General features: G+C 37.7%; 1 protein-coding gene across 4 annotated transcripts in view; it reads right to left on the bottom strand.

The window, feature by feature from the left end:
* Positions 1 to 3,165: 3,165 nt before the first annotated feature.
* Positions 3,166 to 16,486, bottom strand: part of ppp1r12b (protein phosphatase 1, regulatory subunit 12B) — a 31,786-nt gene continuing 18,465 nt past the window's right edge. Inside the window, exons 2-7 of one of the 4 annotated variants that reach the window (XM_016511369.1) lie at positions 13,395 to 13,411; positions 13,145 to 13,280; positions 12,751 to 12,855; positions 12,328 to 12,378; positions 11,915 to 11,965; positions 3,166 to 3,417 (exon numbers count right to left, since the gene is read on the bottom strand). In XM_016511369.1, the coding sequence (XP_016366855.1) occupies positions 3,331 to 3,417; positions 11,915 to 11,965; positions 12,328 to 12,378; positions 12,751 to 12,855; positions 13,145 to 13,280; positions 13,395 to 13,411 (447 nt within the window). In that variant the 3' untranslated portion in view covers positions 3,166 to 3,330. Of the gene's footprint in view, positions 3,418 to 4,280; positions 4,887 to 9,432; positions 9,851 to 11,914; positions 11,966 to 12,327; positions 12,379 to 12,750; positions 12,856 to 13,144; positions 13,281 to 13,394; positions 13,412 to 16,486 lie in introns of those variants that run through there. The other 3 variants (XM_016511367.1, XM_016511368.1, XM_016511370.1) reach the window with 3 other exon arrangements.

The following is a 16,486-nucleotide window of genomic DNA, read 5'->3' as shown; positions in this document are numbered from 1 at the left end:
GTGACTGTTTTATGTCATACAAATCAATGAGAGACTGCTCTAACGCCCATAACAGAGACGTTTTCATATTTTTTTGAATGCTAGCCAATGCCTTCATGTCTGCTTTGGCGTAATCTGGGGATAAACGAATCAAAAGTCTGCCACTGTGTCTCTTTTGTTTGATTCTTCTCTTGCACTTTTCATTCTGCTTATCTAGAGTTGTAAAATGCTCTTTTTTTTCTCTTGGTGGTGATCTGTTCTTTTAGTCGGTGGGAGATTGTGAGGGTTTGTCCCTCAGGCTATGTTTGTACCTGTTTCGGTGTTCTCGTGTGCGTGTGTTCATGTCTGTATTGTCGTGCCTAGTGTGGATCAATCGCATGCTTTAGCCCTTGATGGGACACTTTGAGAAAACGTTGCTCACAGACTCTTCCCACAGCCCCCTAGTGGACAGTACATGAGCATCAGCAATCCTTGTAAAGACGTCAAGGGAACCAAATAGCTCTACAGATTTACCATGTGTGTTACCAGCTCTGTACTGAAACAAATGAGGAAAATAAAGGCCTTTTAATTACACTTAACTCTGATCGTGGTGTTATTATGTTAACACTGAATTCCTTCTGTTTGCTTGCTTTATGTTTGACCCACAATTACAACTCTGAAGGTGTAAGCCTTGTTTTGTGGTTTCAGAAGCAGATATTTAATAAAAGGTGGTAAGAGCGACTTCAAAAACCCTTGTATTTTCCAAGTATACTTAATGTAGTAAGTATACTATTATCTATGTACTTGTAGTGTACTTGTATGTGTACGATTTCAATTCATTTCAAACCTCTTGGGACTAAATTTGCCCCCTTTTTAGTTAATGAAAGTGTACTTTAAGTGTAGCAGTAGTAAACTGAATACACAACTAGTTTCTAAGTGCTTCTTTAGTATTGCTGCTATCCTAATAAACTTTGTGTACGTTTGGTTTACTACACTTTTAAAAATTGCTGGGTTTGTCCCAATTTTACCCAGCACTGGGTTGTATTTAACCCAGCATTTTTTAGAGTGTAGTTCTAGTCGACAGTTTATGAAAGTACACATTGAAATATATACTACTAGTTTAATAGTTTTTATGCAGCAAGTCTTCTTTAACTGAAATTAATATATAACTATATGCTGTATATTATGTTATTTACGTGTAGTATGAAAACTATTAAACTAGTAGTTTACTGGGAGTATTCTTTAGTGTGTTCTCAAAGAAAAAAAATTGGGTTGGAATTATATAACTAGTAAACTAACAGTATGTTCAAGCTCACTTGTAGTGTAGTTGTGTACAGTTACTGCACTACATTACACTAATTTACTCCCAATTTACTCATTATTTTACTCTCAAGTATTGAAATAGTACATGTACAAGTATACTGCTATTCTACTGGTGTTAGTATATTTAGTACAAACAAATATATACTTGGAAAATAAACTTTAGTTAAAATAAAATTAACTTTTTAAAGTCTTTTGTAGGTCTGATAAGAAATGACTACTTGATGGAACGTATACATATCTGGCATTACACGTGAATTAAAAATAAATTGTTCATAAGAACACTAAAGGCAGGAAATACATTTCAGTGAAGTGTAAAATGAAAATGGTGGAACCTGGGATAATGCTGTGATGATCATGCAGTCAGGCAGGGGGCAGCACGGCACCTAAAAAGGCACTTGACTACATTATCTGTATTTTACAGTGTGTTTTTAATACTCAGGCAAACAACAAACACAATCATAAACAAAGTGCTGTGAGCATTGGTTCAAGATTACAGGTTAAAAACTGTGGACAATGAAAAGCATCTGAAATGGCATATTATGTGTGATGTGTTTCTGTTTTATCCATATAGATACTATTAATTACGATCAAATAAATATAACACACATTCAATGGTTCCACGTATCCATTCTTCAGCCCATCAGTTCATATATAAATACTACAATTGTAAAGGTAACCAGGACAAATGGGTTGATATGTGGAGCGTGACATCATCTCTCGGTGGGAACATTCCTTTTAGAATGTTCTGGCAGAGCTTCTGAAGAGCATACTGGACCATATTAGACCAACTGACAGCTTCTGGGTAATTCGATTGGATTGATGATCAAATACTATTTAAAGGAATGGCAGTTTGTTCAGCTTTTCCCTGCTGAAAAGACCAGAACAGTCGGTGACCAACGTTGTGGTTTGGCTGCTTAGCTTATCCATAGTGTGCTGGTGTTCCTACAAGGAGCTTCTTTACGAGCAAGAGTCTTCTAGTCAGCCAGCTTCATCAGAAACCTAGTTGACCAGCCTCACAAACTCATTTTTGCTGGTCAAGAGAATCTTTATGCTGGTTCCACAGCGGCAATCTGGTTCCAAAAAGGGGTTTTCACGCCAAAGAAGAACCATTTTGGGTTCCCCAAAGTACCTTTACATTTTATTTTAGAACTGTTCTAAAAAGAAAAGATTTTTCCTTAGTGTGAAAAACATTTTTAAGAAACGTTTGTGAAATGGAACGATTCCATGGATGTTAACGGTTCTCTGTGGAACCATCAATGCCAATAAAGAACCTTTATCTTTAGGACTTTTAAACCAGCCTGGGCCAGCATGGACATTTTCTGTTGTTTTCAGCAGGGATTCGATCATCTTCTACACTGATCCTAAAACATTTAGAGTTTAGAAATGGCTAACGGTGAGAAAACATTCAATTGATTGGATGTTTCTGTGGGAGAAACACCAACACTGTTCCTATAGAGTGTTATTGGAGTACCCTATACTACAAAACCAGGTCAACCCAGGTTAAGGTGGTGAAACCGGTTAGCTAACACTGTTAACCAACTCAGCCAGGCCTTCACCAGCGAAATGGATGATCAGCTCTAACCAGGTCAATTATGATGGATGAACTCAGTCCTGTCAGTCAACCACCTAAACCAGCTAGAAATGATGTAAATCCAGCTACCACCTTATTTTGTAAGAGAGTGGATACCTACTTTCTTCTGTGTAACACAAAAGAAAATATTTCGAAGCATTTTGGTAACCAAACCGTTTTGGTGACCACTGGATTATATTGTGTGAACAAAAAAGACTGAGACGGTTCTCAAAATATCTTCTTTTGTGTTCCACAGAAGAGTGAAAGCCGTACCGGTTTGTAATGACATGAGCGAGTAAATTATGACAGAATTCTTTTTTGGTGAGCCAATCTCTTTAACCCTGGAGCCGATGCACCAAGAGCAAGGGCCGACACAAACCATTATCCAGCATGACAATGGTCAGTTTGAAGTCAATGTGAAGTTCTCAGATTTGGTGTCTCTCTGTTCAGTGTTTCTCCTACCCTCCAACCGGTCGTCCTCACTTGGAAAGTTTGCTGATGACTCTGATTAAGGCTCCATTCTCATCTTTCAGCCGCTGGTTATCAGACTTGAGTTCTGTCAAAACCTGAGATTAATTAAAGGTGAGAATGAGAGAGAAGAATGCTTTTGATTATTAACTTAAATATTTAGTGGTCACGTGGCGTCAAATTCATGCGATGGCAAGGCACCATATATTAAAATAGTTCTTCTAGACCACAGATTCATTTCTTTGGGTATAAATCATTTTATGAGAGAAATAGATGTAATAAAGCATGCAAACATTGCTAGACCATAACACCACAGAATATGATTTTCAAATTCACCTTTCTAAAGGAATGGCAGCTGGCAGTGGCATATGAATGTGTACTCATGCATAGAGGTTCACCTCCTCCTACTCCAGTAAAAAAGCATTGCCAGAACTACAAAAGCTTTAACAGAAGTGCACAGAATGTCCAACCATTGGATACAACAACAAAGCTTTTTTTTGTGCTCCATTTTAGAAATAACCAGCACACACACACAGAGGCTCACAGCAACGTGGACAGTTCTGGCTTTCTGAATATGAGTAGGATACAAATTCATGTCCTGCTACAGTTTTAAGCAATAAAGGCACAAAAAAGAGAAAACTATTAGATATGTAAGATAAATCAATATCTAATATGATTTACATGGCATGTAAACTGCATTAAAGATTTTGGCCTGTCAGTGGTCTTGACCCTCAACTAAATCCAACAATTAAAATCATTATTCATTGTAAAATCAACTGCTGAATTGCAATAAATTACTTGAGAAAATAATTTCCATATGTTATCAAAAACATAACCTAATATTTTCAATAATAATTAACCCATATTTTGTAAATTTATGATTTTTGTTTTTAAATTATTTGTATCTTTTTTTATTGTTATCTGTTTGTAACATAGACATCCAATAGTCTGTAATGTCATTTATAACCAGCGAGTTACATACTATATCAGTATTCTATTTTAGTTTCATTTTTACAATTATTTGTATGTTTATTTTTTTATTGCTATCCGTGTAATACAGGCATCCAATAGTCTGTAATGTCATTTATAACCAGTGAGTAGATGTGTTGACAGAGACTAGAATGTGACAATACAGAGGCTGTGATTTGATTTGGACATTGCTGGAGTATAGAGACCTTTGGTCATTGGTTTGGAAGATCTATAAATATCTTCAAAGCCGCCGCCTGCAGGAGGAATGTGAGGGGTTGCCCTTCCCCAGACCCAGGAGAGAAACAGGGAGAAAGAAAGAAGGGGTGAAAAAGCTTTCCCAATGCAAGGAATGAAACAGAGAGACCTGCCTGAGAGGTGAGCAGCAGCGGGACAGAGGGGGAGGACTACAGGGTGCAGCGGAGAACAGGAAGGAGGAAAGGACAGAGAGAGATAGAGAGGGGTACTAGAGATCGTCCGTCTCGGGGAGAGAGGCCGTCTGAGTGAGGCGAGCGAGGGAGCGCAGCATGGCTTGATTCTCCTGTAGGAGGCGTGCGTTCCCCCTGCGGAGAGCCTGTAGTCGAGCCAGAGCGGGAAAGGTCTGAAGATACAGAGAGGCCCGAAATCATGACGGCGAGAGTGAAAGAACATCAGAGAGGGTTTGGGAACAAAAATTAACAGCATTAGTGTGTCTGAATTAGTTAAAACAAAGTCAACATGAAATCAAACTTTATTTTTACACATTCTTATTGTGTTTCTAATTCATCTTTGCACATTATTCACGAGAAAAGTGTTTTATAATTGTTCATCCAAATGTTACGGTGGACCAGAAGTGCATATTTCGAAGAATGTTGGTAACCAAACAGTTCCAGTTCCAATTGACTTCCATTACATGGACAAAAAAAAGACAATAGAAGTAAATGGGAACCAAAACAGTTTGATTAACAATCTTCAAAATATCTTTGTTGTGTTCTGAAGAAGAAAGAAATGCATACAGGTTTGGAAGTTCATTGTTTGGCTGAACTATCTCTTAAAGTGCCCCTATTATGCCATTTTTAAGGTTGCTAATATTGTTTTATGACGTAGAGCCGTAACAGAATAAGATTCGAATTTCTGACGACTCGTTTAGGCGATTGCGAGCCGACTCTTTTTTTTTTTTTGATAGACGATAACTTTATTTATCGTGCACTGTCGGCTTCACAACTTTGCAGATAGTTTATGTTCACATACAGCTACATGACACACTACATGAAAGGTAATATTCGAAAAGGCATAATAGGGGCACTTTAAACTAACCTTAAATTCAGCTACTTATTGATGCAAGAATCTTTCATTTATATAATGCAACGCTTCCTTCAATTATCCATATCTTTGGTTCTGCTTGAATTAAGCTCTGTTAAAGTTGAATATGCCAAGTCAGAATTTCTCTACCACCTGAAAGGGGTGCATTAAATCTGACAAAGTGGTTTAATAAAGTGTCCAGTGGTCTAAGGACATCAAATTATATATTGTACCAATCTTTTTTTAATGGAATCTTGAACTTTGCATACAATAATTACTACTTTTGAATGAGCCAATCAGTTTGAGTCAGCCTTTCTCTGCCCTCTTCAGTTGTGCAGTAAATCTAACATGCTGGCATCATGCATTTTCTAACAGTCTTGAAAATTCCAAGTTTTGAACACGTTTACTGTGCCAATATTGTTTTTATAATCACTTAAACATCCCATATGGGACAATACATATGAGGAATCCTATTTCACCATCAGCCCATTTCGTGGCGCTGTTTCTCAACCACAGTAGAGAGCATGTTAAAGTTAACGTAAGTGCTTCATACAAGTTAAAATGGCCTTACAAAATCTAAATTGAACAGTTTTGACTGTACCAATCTTTTTTTATGAGCACTTGAATTTGGGACAATACACAATACGCAGATCCACTTATTGCTCATTCAGGCCAATTTGCTGTGCCATTTCTCAGTCACCATAAAAAATGGGCTAAAGATAACTTATAGGTTTTATACTAGATGTAATAGACTAAAGAGATTCGAATTTTCAACCGTTTTTACTGTACCAGTCTTTTTTTATGGACCCCTTTTTACAGGCACTTGAACTGTTAGCCCAAACTTTATCAGGTTAATTCTGGATGGCTTACAACCCAGGCAAAAAACCCTTTATATGGCCACATTTAACTGTAAATATAAGTATTTACATAATTATAATATGAATCTTGTTTTACTCGTAAATGTCACATTACAAAAGTAAAGTGCGTATTTCATGTTGACTTTAGAACGGGAATAGAAATATAAGCATGCAAAGACAATCAGGTGATAACATAAATCAAATGTTGGATAAACTTACTAACACACAGCACATGCAACTATAGTCATTCACAAAAAAGGATAAGGAGGACAAGCCTGCAAACATCTCCTTGACCACTTACTTAAAATCAAATCAAGTTTTTAATTATTGGAGGTCTTTTAAAAAGTAGAAATCACCACTATTTTCTTGCATAAAAACCTCGCACTGTGCAGTGAGGAGATTAATGAGTGGCCAACCTCAGAAACTTCCTGAACCAGCATGTGGAGAAACCCTGAGGTTTGACACCGTTTCCAAACGTGGTTTCACGGCTTAGGGATCTGGGACCAGGCCATTGAGTTTCTCCAATGCATGAAAAACCAACAGAGAACTGCGAGGCATCCAGCATCCGTTCATAGCTCTTTCATGATTCATTGTTATGTCTCTACAAAGAGCGTCTGCAGCCAGATATCTGAATGGTTAACTATGAAATGACGTACTGCTTTGACACACAGAGGTTGGCATGTCTTATCAGCCAGCACAGACAGTCAGTACAAGTGCTGTTTTGCTTCAAGTCATGACTCAATTTGTCACAACATGGCTTCTAGATGGTGTTGAGGACAAACGGCTCTCGGCTCTTTCTGCTGAGCCATTCCTTACTCAGTAGAATTCCATTACTAGTAGCCTATGCAGCATAGCCTGCTATCTAACCTAAAGCAACATCCTTCAGAAAAAAATCCATTTGACACACTCAACATAGCAAGACATGACTTGCTAACAGCTGTTTTCAGTCCACTTGTTAGGTCTGATGTTACACGTCACCGTTTCTGGGTCCAGTTGATCCCAAATGCTTAAAAAAGGGCTAATATACATTCACAGTGTGCTGTAATACTATTGAAAAATTATAATCCTAACCTATAATAATTCTAAACTGACACTTAAGAGTTCTTAAAAGGTGTGCTATAAATAAATTGAGCACAAAAGAGTTTGCAGTTAGCATGTTGCTTCTAATGTCCTTCTAAACAAACTATAAGTTAATTAATAAGGCATTTGCATAACAACTGTTACTTGTTGCATAGGGTGCTGTAGTGATGGCATATTTTTACACAAACCGATAAGTTCGTATCACCCTGATTTCCCTGGCAAGCAATATGATTTTTCCTCTGGCTTTGGCTTTTTGGGTTATTTTTGGAGTTTTATGATTCTTATCTTTGGATTCTTATGATTCATTTTATTCATCATTTATGAATTTTGAAATCTAAATACAATCACCAGTAGTCCCATTTAGCCACTTGTTAGCATACAAATTTGGGGGGGATTTCTGACACATTTTATGTCGCAGAATGAAACGTGAAAATATCTAGAGCTTGTGTGAACCACAGAACCTATTTCAGGCATTTAATCAAAAACCTATTTTAAAAAACCCATTGACTTTGGAACGATGGAACCAAAAGTGTTAAAATTCAAACTCATTTCCAGGTTTTGGCCTACAAAAATATGTAATCCCTGCAGCACTCCATTGTGATTTTGTTTACTGACTACTCAAATTACACAGATTCATTTTGGCGTTAATAGTGTTGCCACAGAGACGCATAATTCCAAGTCTGAGGACATGAACAGCTCAGAGTAGGACGTCCTGGGTCATCTAGTAATTAGGGTAATCACGATATAAACACAGCATTTATAATCAAGATTATGTTTGACTCAGCCATTTGGATCATTGCTATTTTGAGAGCATCACAGAAAAAAAGAGAGTATGGATACAAATCTGTGACTAAGAGTGATCTACATGACCCACGCCGTGTTGTAATGGGTGTGTTTTGGTGTGCGTGAGCAGGCAACCACGCGTGGGACAAAACCACTCACCATCTGCCCTTCTTTCACCCAGTCCAGCTGAGGATGAACTCAGGGCTGGTAGCGAAACCTCACTGAGGGCGTCTGCTGGGGCAACAGTGACATCACTGATCAAACAAACACAAGTGCACCTCATTTCTCATGGTCTTAAGCTCGATGAAGTGAGAGTCTGTCAGACCTGCCAATCAGTGTTTGAAAAGCTTCATAAATAAACACTATTAAAAAAGGTTATTTAATGGTATTGATGGTTCCATCAAGAATCTTTAACATTTATGGAACATTGCAAAAAAGATTCTTTATAGTGGATAAAGGTTCTTTTGATTTTTTTAAAAGGTTCTTCGGACCACCTAAGATGTAAGTGACTTTTTTTCTTGGGTAGAGCAGTAAAGAAGATTTTTAGCTGAAACTGTGGTGCTGAAGTCAATGGCTACCGTCACTTTGAGAGTCAAAAAAAAGCATATCAAGCAACATAAAATTAATACCCATGGCTCTTGACAATATATTGAGATCATATGAAGCGAAACAATCGGACTGAGCAAGAAACGGAACATTATTTACAACATTACTGCCTGTAACCCAGAGCCTCAGACAAAGAGGGAAATTAGATTCTTTTGTGCAAACTGGTTCTTTTGGACAGTTTGTTTCAATGAACTGGTTAAAAAAACTGATTCACCAGTTTGTTTACATAACGCAATTATATTATTAAAGCCCCCAATAATGATATGAAACATGGATGTTTTACATGCATATAAAGTGAATAAAGTAGTTTAATCAACTCACCTTTTTACAGAGAGGTCCAAGCTGGAACTGTTTTTTTTTTCAGTTCAGTGACTGTTGGAGTAACTGGAGTTGGCAAAAACCAGCATTATATAATCATATATCATATTTTGGCTCATTTCAAGTCGGAGTGACTGCCAGGGACATCCGACAGTGAGATTTGATTGAGTAACTTGTAGATCTGTGCTGCTCGAGCCGCAAACTGTTCCTGCAGCACTCCATTGTGATTTTGTTTACTGACTACTCAAATTACACAGATTCATTTTGGCGTTAATAGTGTTGCCACAGAGACGCATAATTCCAAGTCTGAGGACATGAACAGCTCAGAGTAGGACGTCCTGGGTCATCTAGTAATTAGGGTAATCACGATATAAACACAGCATTTATAATCAAGATTATGTTTGACTCAGCCATTTGGATCATTGCTATTTTGAGAGCATCACAGAAAAAAAGAGAGTATGGATACAAATCTGTGACTAAGAGTGATCTACATGACCCACGCCGTGTTGTAATGGGTGTGTTTTGGTGTGCGTGAGCAGGCAACCACGCGTGGGACAAAACCACTCACCATCTGCCCTTCTTTCACCCAGTCCAGCTGAGGATGAACTCAGGGCTGGTAGCGAAACCTCACTGAGGGCGTCTGCTGGGGCAACAGTGACATCACTGATCAAACAAACACAAGTGCACCTCATTTCTCATGGTCTTAAGCTCGATGAAGTGAGAGTCTGTCAGACCTGCCAATCAGTGTTTGAAAAGCTTCATAAATAAACACTATTAAAAAAGGTTATTTAATGGTATTGATGGTTCCATCAAGAATCTTTAACATTTATGGAACATTGCAAAAAAGATTCTTTATAGTGGATAAAGGTTCTTTTGATTTTTTTAAAAGGTTCTTCGGACCACCTAAGATGTAAGTGACTTTTTTTCTTGGGTAGAGCAGTAAAGAAGATTTTTAGCTGAAACTGTGGTGCTGAAGTCAATGGCTACCGTCACTTTGAGAGTCAAAAAAAAGCATATCAAGCAACATAAAATTAATACCCATGGCTCTTGACAATATATTGAGATCATATGAAGCGAAACAATCGGACTGAGCAAGAAACGGAACATTATTTACAACATTACTGCCTGTAACCCAGAGCCTCAGACAAAGAGGGAAATTAGATTATTTTGTGCAAACTGGTTCTTTTGGACAGTTTGTTTCAATGAACTGGTTAAAAAAACTGATTCACCAGTTTGTTTACATAACGCAATTATATTATTAAAGCCCCCAATAATGATATGAAACATGGATGTTTTACATGCATATAAAGTGAATAAAGTAGTTTAATCAACTCACCTTTTTACAGAGAGGTCCAAGCTGGAACTGTTTTTTTTTTCAGTTCAGTGACTGTTGGAGTAACTGGAGTTGGCAAAAACCAGCATTATATAATCATATATCATATTTTGGCTCATTTCAAGTCAGAGTGACTGCCAGGGACATCCGACAGTGAGATTTGATTGAGTAACTTGTAGATCTGTGCTGCTCGAGCTGCAAACTGTTTCAGAGGCTTCAATCCGATTTGGTGAACTGGTTTATAGTTCACTAAAAAGAACCAGTTCAAAAGAATGATTCGTTCGTGAACCGGACATCACTCTAGACCGTTTGTCTGAGGCTCTGGATTACAGGTCATAATCTTGTAAATAATGTTTGGTTTCTTTCACAGACTGATGGTTTCATTTTATAGGACCTCAATATATATCGTCAGGAGCCATGGGTATTAATTTTGTGTTGCCTGATATGCTTTTTTTGCCTCTCAAAGTGACGGTAGCCATTAACTTGCATTTTATGAATCACCAAGGACCACGGTTTCAGCTAAAACATCTTCTTTACAGTTCTACTGAAGAAAAAAATTCACCTACATCTTGAATGGTCTGAGAGTATAGGCAAATTAACAGCAAATTTTCATTTTTGGTTCAACTGTCCACTAAAAGATTCCTTGGGAAACCAAAATGGTTCTTCTATGGAATCGTTGTGAAAACCCCCTCTTGGAACCCTTATTTTTTAAGAGTGTATTTTATTCCCTCCATGGTATTCTGAAGCTAAAGCTGTTTGCATATTTGCAATGTAAATAGCAATGCCATCCGCATGTCTTGCCTGAATCTAATCAACTTTGAACTAATCAGAGTCAAAACACCCCAGAAACCTTGTTACCTCAATTGCAACATGGATCAATTATCCGACTGAGCCTGGCAGACTACAGCAGCCGCAGATATCTAATCTGCCTCACATTGATTTGGCTTTTCATATATTTGGCACCGTGTTCTTCTTGGCCCATCAAAATGCCAGCTATGTGCAATTACTGCTGGAATGCTGAACAAAAGCCGTGCCGTGTCTCTGTGCTGGATTCAGTCCGGCCCTGGCGTTGCTTGAACTAGGTCACCGTGTACTGCTGCAGCTGTGAGATGCTACAGAGCCAAGAGTAGTGGCCATGACTTTGGTGTGGGCTAGTAGCGAGCATTGTGGCGTCTGAGATTGGCTAACATGGGTCAAAACAGGCATGGTAGTTACACTAGCTGTTAAAAATTATTAGTGATCTAACCTTTTCAAGAGTTCATTCAAACAAACTGCCGTAGTTAGCATCTTTGAACATGCTTTCAAAAGTCTCCCCAACTCAGGTTCAGAATAACACGACAAAACCACATTTAATAAACATTCTTTTTTTACCTTTAATTCTTCTTCCATGTCCGAAACCCTCTTCTCCAATGCTTCTTTTTCCTACACAAGCACATGAAAAAAAAAAAGATACTATTACGATTTTTTTAAATAATCTATAAAACAAAAATAATTGTTTGAATTATTTTTTTAATATGATACATTTTTATATTTATATCTTTTAAATAATTCATATGTTTTATATTTATCCAGATGTAGCAATTAAATAATTATTTAAATTAAATTAAATTAAATTAAATTAAATTAAATTAAATTAAATTTAATTGAATTGAATTGGATTGGAAACATGGGTTATTGAGCTACTATGAGGATGAATATCAGTTCAAGATCGTAGCCAACATTGAAGAGAAACACTGAAATTTCTCAGAAAGTGTCAATAATGATTATATAATGATAACATATACCCTTTTTTCTGATTCAAATACAGTGGACCTCTCTGATATTCTGTCCTGCCTCTGAAAAACATTCACGGAAAGATTAATGAGCAAAAGAGAATAAATGTACATAGAAACAAAACTGTAAAGCGATAAAATAACACTGTAAAGTCATATTCAAAGCAAAATATGCAAAAACATAATAATCTGAATGTTTTAATAAGCAATTACTGCTGGACCAGTATCTAGATATATTATTGGCTTTTCACAGATTATAATTCCTTACAGATGCTGTGAGCTACACCAAAAGCCAGACCTTTGGGAGCCTGATTGGATTCAGAGAGCTGGGCTGTGCTATTGTTTTTAATACAGGTCCCTCCTCTTGGCGGGATGATGGTGATGATTCAGGCCACAGAAAATCTCTCTCCTCGTCTACTGGGATTGTCCTCTCACCTGTGTGACTCTGTCAAGCTGTGAGCGGATTTTGGTGAGCTCCTGTTTGCCGTCCTCCAGTCGAGACTTCAGCTTCTCATTCTCAGTCAGTGCATCCTCATACAGCTGATAAAGTCAAACAAACAAGGGTAGAATTCATCGGACTAATTTAGCATCTCCACTGGGAGCTGCTTTCCTGTCGCTGGTCAACAGACGACTGCTAATGGTCTGCACTGGATAAACACATTGGCATTCAGATATATACTAGTGTATTTTGATGTTACTAGGTTTGCATATATGCATTGTCCATGTCATAAAACACCATTGTCTCTGGGTATAGTATCTGAGGATTGAGGGATAATATCTAATATAATGAACATGCAATGAGTGTTTTATTAATCAAAGTTATCCTGACCTTCTTATAGTCCTTGCTGGCCGAGTCGTCCTCTGTTTTGCTCAGAGAGGCGAGTCTGTTCTCTCTGCGTGTGTAAGTGCTGGTCCGAGCTGACAGTCTGTCTGACGGAGACTCCACACCACTAGAGTCCGACCTGCTTATAACATCAATCATCAAGTATGTGTTGATCATACCAGGTTTTATGCATTTATTTACCAGTAAACAGAAGCAAATTAAATAATGCTTTTAGACAAGGAATAGAGCAACTTACCTTGAGGCCCGGTCTTGCTAAAAAAAAAAAAGAAAGTTAGATAAAATATGCTGAAGTTGAACATATAAAGGTGATAACCACATTACACTAACAAAATAAAGTACCAAAAATGTACTGCTGAATTCACTGACAAACATTTATTGTAAATTAAAATATTCTTTTAAAGTGCCCCTATTATGCCATTTTTAAGGTTCCTAATATTGTTTTGGGAGTCTCCTACAATAGGATTACATGCATGCAAGGTCAAACAATGCTTTTGTTTTCTCAAAATATGCATGTAATTTCACCTCCTCATTTCCTAACGATTCTCAAACGATTCGTTCGAAGCAGTTCTAAGATTCAGTCTCTCTAAACCCCTCCTTTCTGTGAGCCTACTCTGCTCTGATTGGTCAGATGGCCCAGTCTGTTGTGATTAGTCTACGGTTTACATTCAGATGTCGGATTTGAATTAATTACTGACGATTCGTTTATGCCGTTCAGAGTCGATTCTTTCTTTTGGGTGGCAATAACTTCATTTATCATGCACTTTCGGCTTTACAACTTTGCAGATCGTTTACATTCACATCTACAGCTACATTACACACTGCATGAAAGGCAAAATTCGAAATGACATAATAGGGGCACTTTACATTCAATTTCTATTGAAACTTGTATTTCATGTATTTAAATATATTTGTAATCACACATTTGTAATGATGAAGATGCAATTTATTACATTTAAAATATATTAACGTTAAATGTCATAAAAAGTTATACACTACAGTTAAAATTATAATCCAGTGCTTTACATGTGCTTTAGTATGTTAGTGAACACATCAAAATAAGTGTATTTCTTGACAGCACAACTTTGTAAGTTAAACCTTTAATTGACATTGTTACAATGTGCACATTCATGTATTTAAGTGTGTTAAGAAACATATTCAATGTGAATGTGAACTCTCTTTAAGTACACTTATACATATACACATTCTTATACTTTTAAGATTTGAAGTACACTACAAGTGCACATTCAATACAACTAAAGGGTTAGTTCACCCAAAAATGAAAATTAGGCTGTGTTTTACTCACCCCAGAGCCATCCTAGGTGTATATGACTTTCTTCTTTCAGACGAATCCAGTCGGAGTTACATTAAAAATTGTCCTGGCTATTCCAACCTCTATCATTGCAGTCAGCGGGTGTTGCAGTGCTTCAATCTAAAAAAAGTGAAATAAAAAGCGCCCATCCATTAAAAAAGTGTCTCAAATGGCTCCGGGGGGTGAACAAAGGCCTCCTGTAGCGAATCGATGCGTTTTTGTAAGAAAAATATCCATATCCAAAACGTAATAATCACTTTAATCTAGCTTGCGCTCACTGTTGTAAACGGAATCAGCTCCGGGAAGATGACGTATGGAGGTCAGCTTTGCGCATGCGCTGCTCAGAAGTGACACACACGGAAGCGCAGGGGAGAGATCAAAACAACTGTCATGAATTAGAAGTACAAAACAAGGATTTGTAAAGAAGAATGTCGGAGGATTTCGATATAAGCCAAGAGGAGACTAGTTGTCCTTTGCTAAAGTAAGGAAACTTTGCTTCCTTTGATCCTGTTAACAAACGTTGGTTTTCACGAGACTCACCGGCGCATGCGCAACGCTGAACTCATTCGTCATCTGCCCGGAACTGCTTCTGTGTACAACAGTGAGCGCAAGCTACATTAAAGTGATTACCGTCACGGTGTGCAGCCCGCCTCGCCCGCTGTCACAGTTCACAGAAGCGTGGCAGACGCTGCCAGGGGTATCAGGGTGGGTTATGAAATCAATAAAGAACGGCTACACGCTTCAGTTCTTCCGCAGACCGCCCCGTTTCAATGGTGTGTTAATGTCCACTGTACGGGAGCAGAATGCCTCAGTTCTGCGAGAGGAAATACACAATCTTCTCGCAAAACGCGCAGTAGAGACAGTGCCCCTTGCAGAGCGTGAGAGCGGCTTCTACAGTCATTATTTTCTGATGCCAAAGAAAGACGGCGGACTCCGCCCTATCTTGGATTTGAGACCGCTGAATCGCGCGCTTTCGAAGCGCTCGTTCAAAATGATTACACTAAAGCAAATCCTCTCACACAACAGACCGGGAGATTGGTTTATCTCTGTGGATTTAAAGGATGCTTATTTCCACATTCAGGTAGGGGTAGCATTCGAGGGGATAACGTGAGCTGCATGCCTAAGTGGTTTGGACCAGGTCGTATACACCCCTGTACTGACGTGCCACCAATCCAATGCTGCTCTCTTATCAGCTCATCACATTGTTATGATATAGTTCATCACGTCTTTTAGGACTTGATCACCATCATACTGCTTTACAACTTTGCAGATCGTTTACATTCACATCTACAGCTACATTACACACTGCATGAAAGGCAAAATTCGAAATGACATAATAGGGGCACTTTACATTCAATTTCTATTGAAACTTGTATTTCATGTATTTAAATATATTTGTAATCACACATTTGTAATGATGAAGATGCAATTTATTACATTTAAAATATATTAACGTTAAATGTCATAAAAAGTTATACACTACAGTTAAAATTATAATCCAGTGCTTTACATGTGCTTTAGTATGTTAGTGAACACATCAAAATAAGTGTATTTCTTGACAGCACAACTTTGTAAGTTAAACCTTTAATTGACATTGTTACAATGTGCACATTCATGTATTTAAGTGTGTTAAGAAACATATTCAATGTGAATGTGAACTCTCTTTAAGTACACTTATACATATACACATTCTTATACTTTTAAGATTTGAAGTACACTACAAGTGCACATTCAATACAACTAAAGGGTTAGTTCACCCAAAAATGAAAATTAGGCTGTGTTTTACTCACCCTCAAGTCATCCTAGGTGTATATGACTTTCTTCTTTCAGACGAATCCAGTCGGAGTTATATAAAAAATTGTCTTTGATCTTTCAAGCTGTTTAATGCCACTCAGCGGGTGTTGCAGTGCTTCAATCTAAAAAAAGTGAAATAAAAAGCGCCCATCCATTAAAAAAGTGTCTCAAATGGCTCCGGGGGGTGAACAAAGGCCTCCTGTAGCGAATCGATGCGTTTTTGT

This window comes from Sinocyclocheilus rhinocerous, unplaced genomic scaffold, assembly GCF_001515625.1.
Source record: "Sinocyclocheilus rhinocerous isolate Xijiao unplaced genomic scaffold, SAMN03320098_v1.1 scaffold625, whole genome shotgun sequence".
Classification (NCBI taxonomy): Eukaryota; Metazoa; Chordata; class Actinopteri; order Cypriniformes; family Cyprinidae; genus Sinocyclocheilus; species Sinocyclocheilus rhinocerous.
The sequence above is the reverse complement of the archived record's forward strand: the minus strand, read 5'-3'. Positions and strand labels throughout refer to the sequence as shown.